This window comes from Muscardinus avellanarius (genome assembly GCF_963383645.1).
Source record: "Muscardinus avellanarius genome assembly, chromosome: 16".
Classification (NCBI taxonomy): Eukaryota; Metazoa; Chordata; class Mammalia; order Rodentia; family Gliridae; genus Muscardinus; species Muscardinus avellanarius.
This window is the reverse complement of record NC_137802.1, coordinates 71705898-71720926: the sequence shown is the minus strand read 5'-3', so window position 1 is coordinate 71720926 and position 15029 is coordinate 71705898. Positions and strand designations below refer to the sequence as shown.

The 15029-nt window shown below is 59.0% G+C and overlaps 1 protein-coding gene across 2 annotated transcripts in view; it reads left to right on the top strand.

Annotated features, from left to right (window-relative positions):
* Positions 1–222: 222 nt before the first annotated feature.
* Positions 223–15029, top strand: part of RBFOX3 (RNA binding fox-1 homolog 3) — a gene marked incomplete at both ends in the record, with an annotated part of 80787 nt that continues 65980 nt past the window's right edge. Inside the window, one exon of one of the 2 annotated variants that reach the window (XM_080712344.1) lies at positions 223–327. In XM_080712344.1, coding sequence (XP_080568470.1) covers positions 223–327 — 105 coding nt within the window. The remainder of the gene's footprint in view (positions 328–15029) is intronic. The other variant, XM_080712345.1, reaches the window with a different exon arrangement.

The window sequence follows — 15029 nt, the reverse complement described above, 5'->3', positions numbered from 1 at the left end:
ACGCGCACTCACACACGCACACGCGCCGCTCGGTGCAGACGGCTCCAAAGTGCCGCTGGGCGCCCGTCCTCGCGCACCGAGCCTGCGGCCGCCGATGCCCCGGTCCTGAGAGCGCGGCCAGGGGAGGGAGGCCGGGGGGCCGGGGGGGGCCGGCAGCAGCTGCAGGGGCGCGCACCGGGACGCACGAGCAGAGCTGCCCCCGCCGGCGCCCGCCTGCCGCCCATGCTGTGCTCCATGGCGAACTCGGGCTGCCTCCTGCTGTCCAACTCGGGCAGCATGCTCCCGCACTCCGTGCCCTGCCCGCCCGCCTTCCTCTACCTCCAACAGGTAAGCGCCCCCCGCCCGGCCGCCCCCCGCCCGCACGTGCGCCCCGCCCCGCGGGGTGGCCGGGCTGCGCCCCCGCGTCATGGCGCCCGCCGGGTCTGGCCGGGCCGGGCTGGGTCGGGCCGGGCCGGGGGAACTGCGCCCCGGCGCGGTGGCTGCGGCGGGGGCGAGCGCGGGGGGCGCCGCGGGGCGGGGGGCCGGACTTTGGGGCGTCGCTAGCAACTTTTCCGAAGGCGCGGGAGGGGGCGGCGGGCGGAGTCTCGAGGGAAGCCCGAGGGGAGGGGGCCGGGGTTCTGGCGCCCGGGTCACTTTGGGGAACTTCGCGCCCGGCCGCGGGGGACTCGGGACAAGAGCCAGGCCCCCTCCCAGGCCCCGGGCTAGGTCCAGAAAGCCCCGGGCCGCGCGGGGGCGCCGGGCAGTGCTGCGGCGCGGGCCTCCGGGGAGGCTGGCCACCCGCCTGGGGGGACCCACGGGGAGGAGGCTCTGGCTCCGGAGGGAGCTGGGGCCAGACTTTTTCAGTGTGCGGGGCTGCAAAGGAGGCTGGGGCTGGCGCGGGGACTCTGAGCCCCCAGGCCCCCAGGATGCCCCATGGGGAGGCCCAGCGCCCTGCATCAGTATCCGCCTGCTGGCCCGCTGGTTCAGGAAGGGTGGGAGGGGGGTCTTAACGATCCCACTCAATGCGGCTTCAGTGCAGTCCCGGGCCTGCATTGGGGATGGAGGGGGGGACTTCTTGGTCTCTCCTAGGTCCTCTGGGCTGCGGTTCCCAGTGCCAGCTTGGCCAGAGCCTGCACGGGGCTGCAGTACCCTGGCCTCACCCACCGTGGCTGACCTCCCTCCAGGGCTCCTGTGGCTGCCTTCTCCTCCATTCATGCCCTGGCCCTCTGCTTGGGTCTGCAGGGGTGAGGCAGCCGCTGAGGGTAGGCCTGGTGAGACTGTGGGGCTTCCTCTGGGGCCTGCTCAAACCAGGGACCAGGTTCCTGTAGGACCCCATCCATGCCCTGGGGTGGGCAGGGTGGCCACCCAGGGCAGCAGGTCAGGATGGGCCAGGCAGAGGGCAGTAGGTGAAGGTTCTCCCCACCCCACCCCCACGCACACCTGAAGGCAGAATGGGGATTGGATTAGAAGCCCTGGGTGGGGGGCGGCTGCCCTTGGGTGATGGGTTCCTGTCTGTGTCCCTTGAGATCTCCAGAGAGCCACGGGAGGCAGCCCAGGAGGAGCCAGGAACATAGGTAAAGATGGACTCCCGGAAGTGGAGCAGGGCAGCCTGACTCTGGGCTGCCGGGAGCTTGCGTCTGCCCCTCACCGGGGGCCCGCTGTGGGGCCCGCTGTATGTACTGTCCATGCAGAGGAAGGGACCAGGGCCTTACGAGCAGAAGGTGGCTAGAAGCGGCCTGCGACATTTGGGTTTCAACTCAGGAGCCGTGGGAGGCCCGCAAACTCACAGGCAGTTCGTCACCCATGGCCGGCTCTCACAATTTCCAGTGGTGGGTGGGCTTCAGGGGTCAGCTGTCCAGCCCCTCTGGAATTTCTGTGAGTGTAGGACTCTCCCAGGCCCAGAAGAGACCACTTGGAGGGGCAAAGATCTGCCCCTCACCCCGCCAGGCGGAACATCCGGGTCAGCGGGGGAGCGAGGTTCTAGCAGGGGTAAACAGCTTAGGAGTGATGGTTGGAGGCAAATCTACGGCTCATTATCGGTTATGTTGTCTTAGGCAAGTCACTTCCCCACTCTGAACCTTAGTGTTTTTGTCAGATACATAGTCATCTCGGGCTGAACACAGAAATAAATTCATACAAAGTAGGGCAGACAGACACTGGTTTGCAGGAGTCAGATCCGTGCTCGTAATTGGGGTGAACCATGAGTAAAACCCAAGAACCAGACACCCTGAAGGTTTCAGGGTTAGATGTATGTCTTCCTGCGTGGTGGCATTGGGAGCTTTGTGTAGGGGCAGCGGGAAGGCGAAAGGACTCCCATGAGCAGCCCGCGTCTCCCTTGGGTGTCCGCCCTGAGAGCCCTCTGGGATACTCGCTGCACCTGCGCAGCACCAGGCTCTGATGTACCCGGTTTCCTGTGCTCAGCCGCAGCCCTTCTGCAGGGGTGGCCGGCCCTGTGTCTCAGCGTGGGTCTAGGGTGCAGACATTTTCTGGCTATTTGTGGGTACACGTCTTTATGGGGGCCCCTGTAGCTCCGGTGGGTCTAAACCATCACAAATAACATTTAGTGTGGGACCCTCCTTATTCCAGAGCTCCTCTGGAGTGAGCGCCTAGGGGGAGTCACCTGAAGAGGGACCTGGGTGGCACCTAGCAGGCCAGTAGAAATGAAAACCAGCCCGGCCCCTGGTCCCCTGGCGGGGTTTGCGGGGCATCTCCTGAGAGCCAGTGCGGGCTGTGTGTTTGGCCTAAACAGCACATGTGATATCAGGAGCAGAAGATGTGAAATCAAGCAAGACAAGAGACGTTTGAGTCACGTTAAGATGCAGCATTGAACAGGCAAGCTTCTAAACCTGTACTCCTTCCCTCTGGAAATTAAAAAGTGGAACCTCAAGGGTGGAATTCCATCCTCTGTATTAAGGCATTATTAACCTCCCCTGCCATCATGGGCCTGACCCCAGCTGGGCCGGGTCCCCCCTGGGATGTGTGGCTCTCTAGTTAATAAGGAGCACCCGTCACCCGCGTCCCTCTCTCCTCTCAGCCCCTCTCTGGGCAGCGGTATTGATCTTTTCCAGTTCTGACCATCCACGGGACAACTTTGGGTCACCCAAGTCCAGGGTAAATCCAGCTTGGTTCGGCTCTGGCGTTGGGGAGAACTCGTGGGAGGTGTCCCGGGCCTCGCTCACTGCCCTGCCGTGATTAGCTGTGTTCCTACCTTTGAGCAAAGAGAGATTATGTAGTGAGATTTCTACCCGCTGCTCCAACACCAGGAGCCCCACCTACTTGGGGCCCACCATGGGATGCCTGCTCCCTGGGCCACCCCAGCTCCCTGCAGGGCCCCCTGAGGCTGTGGTGTGCCAGGCTGACCGGGTAGCCGGGCCACAACTGGGGCCGTCAAGAGTGGGATCGGTATTCGCAATGCGGCGTGCGCAGAGAAATATCGCAGAAAATTAAAATCAGGTGTGTGTGGCCCCTGAGGCTGTGGTGTCTCGGTGCATTGTGACCAGAGAAGGGGGCGGGGCTGATGCCGGTCACCCTTCAGAGCTGGACGACCTCCTGAGAAAGCTTGGGGAGGCGCATCTGTGCTCCGGAGTCTCAGAGAAACGGAGGGGAAACCCGGCTGACAAAATGGAATGTGTCACAGTGATCACTTTATTATTAATGTGCAGTGCCCTATAAAAGAGACTCTTATCACTCCAGCCGATTGCAAAGCTGGCAAATCGCTCTGGGGGGAGAGAGGCAGAGCGCCGTATATAGGATGCAGAGGGGCATCCGGCCACAAGAGAGGCAGGCTGGCGGCATCTGGCCGGTGGGAAGGACCCCAGGTCCCGATTGCTGGAGGACCCGGGCCTTCCGGAGGGACCTGGCGTAAGGTCTGCCTGTCGTTACCTCTGTGTACTTAAGATGGAAGCCCGGCTAGTCCCCCCACCAGCCCCACCATGGGAAGCATCACCAGCCCCCAGCAGCTTCTGTGAAGGGGATGTGTCCCCCCAACCTCCCTCCAAGCTGCTGCTTGGAGTGGCTGATAACAGCGTGCACCCCCCACCCCCGGGCTCCACCGCCGAGGGGCCGGAGGGACTCTCAGGTCTGTAGTGAGATTCCTCCGGAAGCTCCGTTCTTAATAATCATTCTCTCTTTGCTCAAAGGTAGGAACACTGCTAATCACAGAATTTTTAATAAGGATTAATTACTGGAGCCAGCGTAACGCCGCCTCTTACACCGTCTGCGCACCCCTGGCGTTGACTCTCCTCCCTGGGCTCTTGGTGTGAATCCGGGAATCCCGGCGGGGACACACTCGCTCGTGGTGTGACAAGACACGGTGGCCCGTGAGTGCCCTGTGGCTGGCAGCGGGGAGGAAGGCACGGAGCAGCAGTTTGTCCCTTGCGTCTTCTGGGGGCATCGCCATCTAGATCTGACTCATTGGCCGGAACCACGTCCCCCAAATTACCCTGGCACCCGGAGGATGTGACCAGGCGAGAGATGGAGGCCCCTCTAAACTAACCCACCTGGTGGCTGGTGCCCTCGCCCCGGGAACCACTAGGGACCAAGGACAGGGTGTTGTTTAGCTGCTCTGCTTTGAGACGTCTATTTGTACCCAAGAAACAATGCCTTATCCTGACGCCGGGGATTACTGGAGTAACTCGGTTATGTCTGTGGACTCCTCCCCGGTTTCTACCGCTTGCAGGCTCAGGTTTGTTTCAGAATCTACCGAGGGCTAACAAGGTGCATGCTTTACAGTTGGGGAAACTGAGGCACGGGGAGTTCGATGACGAGCCTGAGTCATAAAGCTCCCGAGATGCAGAGCTGGCTTCCAGCCTGGCAACCAGACTCCAGAACTGTGGCTCAAATTTGTCCAGGACTCGGGAACTTCTTTTCCCTCCCAGCCCCGTGCAGAGAAAGTCTGTTAGCCCAGACTTCCGGTGGCGGGACTCTCCCTTGACTTTCCTGTGGACCAGTTGCCTGGGCCCCGCCATCCCGACACCCTGCCGTGTTTAGGGGGTTCCTTTGGGTTCGGCAGAAGCAGGAGCCGCCTTCTTGGAATCCTGTGTATTCTGTGGGGTGCATGGGATTCTCTGTGTGTGGAGCAGAGAACACTGGCTGGCTGGTCAAGGATACACATGGACGGAGGACGTGGCAGGTGGAAGGCCCCTCCAGAACTGAGAAGTGATGGCCGAGGAGGGAGCTCCGGGCCTGGACTCAGATGGGGCCAAGGAATGCCATAATACTCGGCATTCAGACCCTGCAGAGTCTGAAGACTGCACAGACAGCCCAGGACCCCAACGTCCCCATGGCTGTCTCTACCAGAGGTGAGGGACAGGCTTGGCTGGGGCTCTGCACCCGGTGGGACATCTTCCAGAACTCAAATCAGCACGTCCCAACTTAGGGCTGGAGAGGGCCAGGGCCTGGTGGTAGGTGGGGAGCTGCTGCCTTCTCAGGGCAGGGTTCGTAGGATTTTTTTCAGTTCCATTAAAGAGGCCCTCAAAGCCTCGTAGTTATGGCTGAGGGGACTCAGGTTCAGATCATGCAGTGGTTCCCTAGACCCACAAGAAAAATGTCAGCTCGACCCAGCATCCCTTGCCCGCCCCGTGGTGGGCCTGGGAATCAGGTCCCCTGCCCTGAGACTCTGGGATGGGGACACAAAGAAGACCGGCTTCTCCTACCTCAGGACCCGGCTTTGATGGACAGTATGGGCCAGCCGGCATCTCTCCTGGCCGTCCAGCTGGTATGGGCCAGAGGAGCAAGTTTGGCTAGATAGGGCTCAGTCAACAGCCAGTCAGCCAGCCGGGACATCACCAGAGGACAGAGATAGACACTGGCCACCAAAGAGTATGCCATGGCCTCCCTCCCTGCCCCGGTGCGCCCCTTGGAGACGAACACGCACGGCCATTTGCTCCACTGCCCTCTGTCTCCCATCCTCTGGCCCTGGGGACAGCAACCCCAAGTTGGCCCGAACTACAAATATTTGCTCCCTTGGGAGAGGGCAGGAGCTGGCCATGGCCTCGGGCCTGCTCTGTGGAGGCGCCCAGCTTGGCCTGGGCCTAGATGGACAGTCTCACGGGCTGGTGGCCAGAGGGAGCCTGCAGCTCCTGGTGGGGTGGGATCCAGGAACCTGTGTGGTCCTCCGAGGACTGGTGGATGCCAGCCCAGTCCCATGCCTGGCCAACCCGTCCACCAAGTGGTCATCCGGTCTGTTAGTAGCTGTGAGTCTGTCGAACCTGGCGCTCCCTGAGCCCTGCCACACTGACGCTGGCTCTCCTGTCGCCAGTGTGACTGGGACGCGGCCCTTGACATCTGTGGCCATTCCGGGGGAGCAAGTCCATTCTGGAAGGAGACCCCGGTGGAGCGGGGTCTTGGGCGGGAGGCTGCACTGCTGGGCTGAGCCCTGGAGTCTGCAGACCGTGAGGTGTCTCTGGCTGCAGCAGGGCAGAGTCCCGTAGCCACAGAGAGGGAGTGAGAGCCAGTCGTGTCTCCCCCGGCCGCAACTCCTAGGAGAAGGTGGGGTCTTTGGACCCCTGCCACCTTGGGGATTCAGGAAACATCAAAGAAGGAGGGGAAGAGGTGACCCCGGGAATCGGTCAGGACTTCCCACGCCTTGCTTTTCTAGCTGTGTTTGGTGTTGGGCTCTGCAATAGGCCTGACTTTCCCCTCCTGGGGTCGTTGACACAACTCAGCTAAAGGGATTATTTCCAGGGGCAGCGAGTACATCTCTGCCCGCCACGGCTGCCGGTGCGGGGCCGGAGCCCACCCCAGCTATGGCAGAGGAGGGGCCAGCTGAGTGTCCAGGGAACCTGTGTCCAGCCCTTGAGGATTTCAGGGCTCTAGGTGCCATCCCATGGAGGGGCAGCTGGGGAGTGACCAGCTCGGGGAGCTTGTCCAGGGGAGCAGGGGTGGCCCTGGACCACCCGGAGACAGGCAGAGGCTGCCCATCCTGCTCCTGCAGCCAGAGCTCCCTTGGAGAGGATCCCAGGGCCAGGCCCCCATGTTAGCACCAGACTGGAATCCTTAGGGAGCCCCAGCTCTGCTACTGGCCTGGCCTCAAAGTCTCCTTCCCAGACGCTCTTTGACAGCAGGGCTCTGCTCCTGGGGATGATAGGGGGGACAGAGCTGTGTCCCCAGCTCCCGGCCCCCAGCCCTGTGACCTGGAGCACAGCCTGGCTCCTCGGAGCCTCCATGTCTTCATCCAGCACCAGCTGATGAGCGGGGGGTGCTCGGGGTCCGGCAGTGTCACCCGGGGCCAAGCACATTCAGCCGTCTGTCTGCTGAGCGAGGCCAGCGTGTCAGGCCTGGGTTGCCCGTGATCCCTGCCCCAATGGGAGCGCTCATGCTGTGGGAGGGAGATGTAGGAAGTCAGGCAGATTTTCCAGGTGTATCTGCATTGGAGAGGGCAGATGGAATGGATGCCATCAGGGTGTCTCCCTGTGGACGGAGGGAGCACGGAGCTGAGGCCCGCAGGAAGCTGCAAGGGGGGGCCCAGGCAGAGGTGGCTGCAGCGCGGGGCTGTCCTGCTGGAGCTCTTGCCCGCAGCAGAACGCTGGAGTTGTCTGTCCTGGGATGTGAGGTGCCACATAGACCAAAGTCCGCAGCAGTGTGCTGGGCTGGGCCGTGTGCTGAGGAAGGCGTGCGTGCGTGCATGCGTCTGGGTGAGAGTGCACAGCAGCGTATGGTTGTATGTTGTGTGAACATGCATGTACATGCACATGCCTCAGTTTCCCATTTTTCTGGTGTAGATGGCTGGGGTGGGACTTCACGAGGAACCAGACCATGAAATTATGGGGACAGAGAAAGCTGAAGCAACACTATAGTGAGGAGCCGCCGCCCGACGGCGACGTGGGGTCGAGGGTCAGAGATGCCACTGTCTGGACCCCTCCATCCAAGGGACGCTGCGGGTGGTTTGGCTTTAGCATCTGGTGTGTGCAAAGCTCTGTGCTCAGTGTGGGCAGGGGACCCCAGAATGACACTCCCAGGAGCCGTCCCCATAGAAGGGGCACGGCACAACAGGTGAACGCCATCTCGAGCTGCAGGGTGAGACCTCGTGAGAGAGTCCCGGATTAAAAATCAGGAAAATGAGTGCCGGGCATGGTGGCGCACGCTTGTAATCCCCGCACTTGGGAGGCAGAGACAGGAGGATTGCACTGATTCAAAGCCAGCCTTGATGGCTTAAGAGACCCTGTTTCCGAATAAAAAATATCAAATAGGTCTGGGAGTGTAGCCTGGAGGTAGAAGGGTTTCCAGGAACCCCAGTACCACCAAAAACAAAACAAAACAAAAAGTCAGGAAAATGAGCCGGGCGTGGTGGCTCACGCTTGTCATCCCAGTACTTGGGAGGCTGAGACGGGAGGGATTACGGATCACAGACAGCCTCAGCTACTTAGTGAGGCCGTCTGCAACTTAGTGAGACCCTGTTTCAAATAAAGAATTAAAAACATGGCTGGAAGTGTAGCTCAGAGGTAGAGTGCCCCTGGATTCCATCCTCAGTACCGCAAAAAAATAAAAATAAAAATAAAAAATGCAGCCATCCACAGTGGCCCATGCCTTTCACCCCAGTACTTGGGAGGTTGGGACAGGAGGATCTCAGGTTTGAGGTCAGTCTCAGCAACCTAGAGAGACCCTGTTTCAGAATTTTAAAAAAGGGGGGACTGGGATATAGCTTGGAGGTAGAATGCCCCTGAGTTCAATAAAATAAAAAATATAAATCAGAAAAATCTAAGTTCTGACGGCAGCTCCAGCCCTTGCTGGTCTCCCAGGCCTCCTCCCGTCATCGCTAAGTGTGCAAAAGTGACCCTGGGGTCGGTGCCGCCCAGACCTGCCGTGCATGCTTTAGAGTGGCCTGGGGGGGGGGGTAGAAAGGAAGAGCGCGTGCGTGAGGGCGTGAGGATTTTGTTCCCTGGCAGGTGTGGCGTTGCCATGTGTGTTGCGGCGGGGTGCCTGGGAAGGTCAGCTCAAGGCATGGGGTGTTTAACTGGGGTCTCAGCTGGCCATTTCCAGGAGTCAGAGACCGGGCCCTTCCCGCCTGGCCACACGGGGCAGGACAGGCCCAGAGCGTGGGACCGTGCAGTAGGTTTAAAGAAAAAGGCCAAAGGCCGGAGCTAACGACCGTCCCCCGTGGCAGCGGTTGACTGTAAGGTGGTGAGTTCCCCATCGCCAAGGGAGTTCAACAGCTGCTCACCCCGCCCAGGGCTCCAGAAGAGCAACAGAACTGTAGTGCCAGCCACTGGGGAAGCCGGAACTTCCCAGCAGCCACTTTTTTTAAAAAGGTGAAAAGAAGCAGGTGCAGTGAACTCCACTAATTTTATTTAACCCAACAGATCCTAGATGTTACTACCCAACCAGTGTGCGTCTGCGCTGAATTCCTAAAGCGATGGTTTCCGCCCTTGCCTTTGTATCCAGTGTTTAAAATCTGGTGTCCATTTGACAGAAACAGAACGTTTCTATTCCGGCTAGCCACGTTTCAACTTCACCTGGGCTCAGGGTTCACCCACTGGGCAGACCTAGAAGCTTCTGTTGGATCGTGCAGCTCTGGCGCCTCAATTCTCCAGCTCTGGTAGAGGGCCTGTTAGACCTGCAGGTTGTCAGGCCCCTGAAGCATCCTGCGGGGGCCTGTCCAGCCTGCTGCTCTACACCCGGGACCCGAGGTCCACGCTGTGGCCACAGGTCTCAGAGCAGGCAGAGCTGGTCCTGCTCACGGCTCCCTGTGCCGGGCTGCGCCAGAGTTTTTGCCTTAACCCCAGCTCAGTGGGGAAGGTAAGAATATTGCAGTCTGTCTTCATAAAGAAGGACCCAAGCTGGGCATGGTGGCGCAGGCCTATGATCGCAGTACTTGGGGGCCGAGAAAGGAACAGTGTAGGTTTGAGGTCAGCCTTGGCAACTTAGCAAGACCCTGTTTCAAAATAAAATTTAAAAAATAGGGCTGAGGGTATAGCTCATAGAGCATTCCTGGGTTCAATCTCCAGTGCGACACACACACACACACACACACACACACACACACACACACACGTGCGCGCACGAATCTAGTTGCTTTTTGGGTTGGAGTGCCCATCCAGTTAAGTGCTAGCGAGACCTGTTTTCTTAACGTCCTTACCGGTTGAAATACAAAGTGGGCCATTCTAATCAGTTTTAAAAATTAAAAATTTTTAAAATTTTAAAGTTTTAAAATTTTAAATTTTTCATTTTTAAAAATTAAATTTTACTAATGAGCGCTATCCCCAGGTCTGGAAGTCAGCAACCTGGAGCAGGGTCCGAGGGCCCGCTCCGAGCTGCCGCGTTTTCACGGAGCAAGTTTTCCTGGAACGGGTCCATGAGCATTCCTTCACGCGTGGTCTGGTGTTTTCAGGGAGTAGCGGCGGGATGGAGCGGCTGCCGCAGAGACCATATGGCGGCAAAGCCCAAAATATCTGCTCTCTGGCCCTTTATAGAAGAAGGTTGCCCAGCCCTGGCCTGGCCAGTGCCATCCGCAGCGCAGGGCCACGCGTGGTGCCGCATTCTCAGCAGCCGCATCTAGAGGCCGATGGAATGCTTTCCGTGATGCGTTTTATTTGCCCCGATCCCGAGTACTGTCGGCGCGGCACCTAATCAATACAAACTCGATTGAGATATTTTGGCATTCTCTTTTCATGCTTAATCTTCCAAATCTACCGCGGGTCTCACTCATGGTCTGCCTTTAATCTGACCGGCCATGTTTCAAGTGCTTAGCGGCCACCTGGGGCTGGCGGCTGCTACAGTGGAGAGCTGGGATGTGGAGAAAGGAGGCTTAGCTTCCCAGGGGGATCGGGAAGGTGTCTCCTTAGGGAGCCGGGCTCCGTCCACCCTGGGCGCGGAAGGTGTTGAGACCTGAGGCCCAGGGTCTGTGGGCAGGACCCTTCCAAATGAAAGACGTCGAGTTGAGGTGGGCTCAGGATGGGTCCCCGGGGCACAAGAGAGCCATGGCTGTGATATTTCAGGGTGCAGGCTGAGGGGTTTCAGTGGGCTTTGGGGAGCCATGGGAGGTCTTTGAGCCGGAGCGGCAGGACCAGATGTACAGATAGGGATGGTTAAGCCTGAGCCGGGGCAGGCAGTGGGGACCAAGGGTGAAGGTGAGAGGATTGTCAGCACAGGTGTGCCTGGGGCATCCACCAGCTGGCCCAAGGGATGGAGGGTCACCATGGAGTCGTGGTGCCCGCGTTGAGGGCTCCTGATGCTGGCTGGGTGGGATGCTCTGGCTTGAGCTGTCCCAGGCCTGCCACCCATGGCCTCAGTGCCCCAGCCTGGCTTGTCCTGGTTTCGTCATGAGCCCAGGGATGCTCCTTTGGGGGCCAGGCGGCTTCATACCCTGTGATGGGCCCAGGGGTCCTGCTTCTGCCTCTGGTCTCCCCTCTGGCCTGTTTAGATAGCTGTTAACACCTGGCCCTCCTGGACGCATTTCCCCCTCACCTGTGGCTGGCCACGAGCATCTGTCCGAGCCTGCTGCTGCCTTCTGGATCCTGCTGTCCTTCCCAGCCACGTCCGGAGCAGACTCCTTGTGAGGTAGCCGGGCTGAAGACAGCTGGGTCCGCTACTCCCTGCTCCAGAGGCAGCGGTGACCTCACACACCCCAGCCCTGATGCCCAGAGTTATTCGTGTACCCGCCGGAAGGGGCCTCTGGAGGGACCAGGCCAGGCAGCAGGGGGCCTGCTCACCAGCACCTCCTGGGGGAGGCTGAAGGACCCGGCCCGAAGGTGCCAGCTCCTAGTTTATGGCCAGGTGAGGAAGGAGAGCTGGGAAGGGGTGCTGGGGAGAGGGTAGGTGCAGCAGGGCTTAGCTGGGGCAGGATGGGGCGCACAGGCGTGCCTGGCAGGACACAGGGTCCTCCCCAGGCAGCCCGGCCTCTTGACCTCGGCCACATTGTGCCCACAGACACCCCTCACTTGCTTCCCATCTCCCCCAAACCTGAGGCCACCGCCTCTTTTCAGGAGATCGTTCCTGGCTGCTGGTAAAGCCTTCAGAAGTATAGCTGCCCCCTCTGCAACACTCTCTCTCTCTCGCTTCCCCTGCTGTATTTTGTATTTTTCTTGGTAGCATTTTTTATATATATATACTGGTGATAGAACCCGGGGCATTCCACCTCCGAGCTATATCCCCCCAGCCCTATTTTCCTGTCCTTTATTTTTTGAAACGGGGTCTCACCGAGTTGCAAAGGGCCTCACCAAGTAGCTGAGGCTGTCTGCGAACTCTGATCCTCCTGTCTCGGCCTCCCAAATTGCTGGGATTACAAACGTGCGCCACCACGCCCGGCTTCTTGGTAGCATATGACATATGATGCACTTTTACTTTCTTGCTTGCCTGCTCCCCTCTTTTCTACAAAGGAGAAGAAATTTTTGTCTCTATGGCTTTCTGCTGTTTCCCGGGGCCTATGACGGTGCCTGGCACGCAGGAGATCCTAAATAAGCAATTGTGATGTGATTGGGACCCGGCCGCAGTCCACTGGCGCTTCAGGAGTGGAATGCTCTGCCTCCTGCCTCTACCTGGAGTCCCATCCAGCTCCCCCAGCAAATACCCCTCCGCGGCCCACAGAAGGGCTGGGGTTTTCTTTGTAATGGCTCAGGAGCCGGGCAGGGGGCCCAGGAGCTGGGCAGGGGCCGGGTGGCCCTGTGGAAGGTCTCGATGTGAGCATTTGGAGTGGTGGTTTTGTCTCACAAGCCCCACAATGCATCACAGCTGCGTGGCCAGAGCACCCTCCCCGTGCCTGAGAGCCTGGGGCTCTGAGAACCTAACAGGGCAGCAGCCGAGCCGAGTGGCCCCGGGTGACAAAGGTCAAGGCAGGTTCTTCCATCTGCTCCCTGTGGGATGTTAAGGCTCAGAGGACAGGAATGTTCTGTGGGGCAACCGCCAGCTTGGTACCCATGTTCTCTCTCCCTCTTTCCTTTTGATAATTTATATCTGTGGGGTTTTATTGGGGTATAATTCACATCTCATAAAATTCACCCTTATGAAGTGCAGAACCCGGGCGCGGTGGCGCACGCTTGTAATCGCAGCATTTGGGAGGCTGAGACCGGGGATCCGGGCTCACGGCCAGCCTCAGCTACTTACTGAGGCCCTTTGCAACCCAGTGAGACTGTTTCAAAATAAAAACAATAAGCCGGGCGTGGTGGCGCACGCTTGTAATCCCTGCGCTTGGGAGGCGGAGACAGGAGGATCACACAGGTTCGAAGCCAGCCGCGCACGCTGGCTTAGGAGACCCTGTTTCCAAAGAAAACTGTAAAAATAGGTCTGGGAGTGTAGCCCGGAGGTAGAAGGGCTTCCAGGAACCCCGGTACCACCAAAAAAAATAATAAAATAAAATAAAAACAATAAAAAATTGGGCTGGGGGTGTATCTCGGGGGGTAGAACACCCCTGGGTTCCATCCCAGCACTGCAAAAGAAAATAAAAAGTGCAGAATTCCATGGTCCCTGTAGAATTCTTTCCCCAGCCTGGGTCTGGAATGTTCCATCTCCTCCCCATCGGCACTCCCCCCAACCCCAGCCTCTGGCCCCCAGTCCCCCAATTCTGTCTCTGGGGCGTGCCTGGTCTGGGTAAGGTCCTATGAATGGGCTTGTGCATGTTGGAGCCTGCTGGGCCTGTTTCTGGAGCACTGTAGCATGTACAGGAAGATGTCACCTAGAGGACTTGCAGACCCGGGAGGCAGACGGGTTTCTTGGTCCTGGGCTGGGTGTGACCTGGGGCGACATCGCCTCTACCAGCCCCCATGTGGCCCTTGTGGAGAAGTTTTCCGCCACCCCACCTGTGATGGCTGAGTGGGCCAGGGTGGAGATGGACCCCTGCCCAGCACGGAGCTGGCACTACCCTTCCCAAAGTGGGCTCCTATTGTTAACCTTGAGTGTGTGGCTAGGCCTTGGCCCTGCCCCAGTGGGTGTGAAAAGAGCAACCCGGACCCTCTGGTTTCTTCTGAAACCAGACAGCTTCATGGCAGCTGTGTGCAGTGGTGCACGCCTGGAATCCCAGTACTTGACAGAAGGATCGCAGCTTTGGGGCTAGCGTCATCAACTTAGCAAGACCTTATTTCAAAATATATATTTTTAAAAAAGAAAATAGGACTGGGAGTGTAACTCAGAGGTAGAACAAATGCCCTAGGAATAAACATACACTCAGGTCAAGCAGATGTGGGTGCCCCCACCCGGCTCCCGGCACCCCACAGTCATTCCAGCCAAAGCCTACTCTAAAGTTCCTGTTCCCCCAGACCCAGCCCGATGGGCGGGGCTGTTTGCCGGGAGCTGGGCAGGGGCCGGGTGACCATTCGGAAGGGCTCTGGCAGCGGCAGCCTGGTGAGAGTGTGTGCGTGTGTTTGGTGCAGTGCTTCAGCCGGCCAAGGTTGCTCGGCGCATCATGGCTCTGTGTCTGGTACTTTGCCCAGGGGCCATGAATCTGCGACTGTGCGTACCAGATCTGGTCTCAGGCTGCCGTCCCTGCGTGCCAGGTGTGTGCCAGCACCATGCATGACCAGGCTAGGTCACCGGGCCCTCAGGAAAGCTGGGAGGATGAACCGGCTGCCTTCCCAAGCAGGCACTAGAGGAGGAGACCAAGAGCTCAGGGTTGGGCAGCAGCCTTCACTATCCCAGTCCCCAGGGTGGAAGGTGGGCAGGGCTTCCCACGGAGCAGCCAGAGCCCTCAGGGAAGCTGGGCCCCCCAGCAGGCCTGTCCCCAGCCCTCTCAGCTCAGGACACTCCACAGGGCTGTCAGGTAGGAAAAGCAGGGTAACCCAGAGCAGAATGGCAGTCCACACCCACTCGGGGGCTCTGCTTCAGCCCATGCCTCAGTCATCTTCCAATGGTTTGTGGGGACAGGACGCCCCTTCCTGGGGTGGGGGGGATAAAGGACGGAGAGCTAGAGCTGCTGGCCCCGGTCGGGGTGGAGTCAGGCCCTCCCTCTCCTGCTGTCTTGCACTCCAGATCTATTAAATCAAGGAAAGAAATTGCTAACATAAGGTCACAAAATATGTAGTTTGTCTTAAATATTTCCATTTGGCAAATGAATGGTTTAAACCCAGGCTCAGGCAAAAGCAGTCGAACGTGCTATTCCCAAGTTGATGACGAGTGTGTATCTT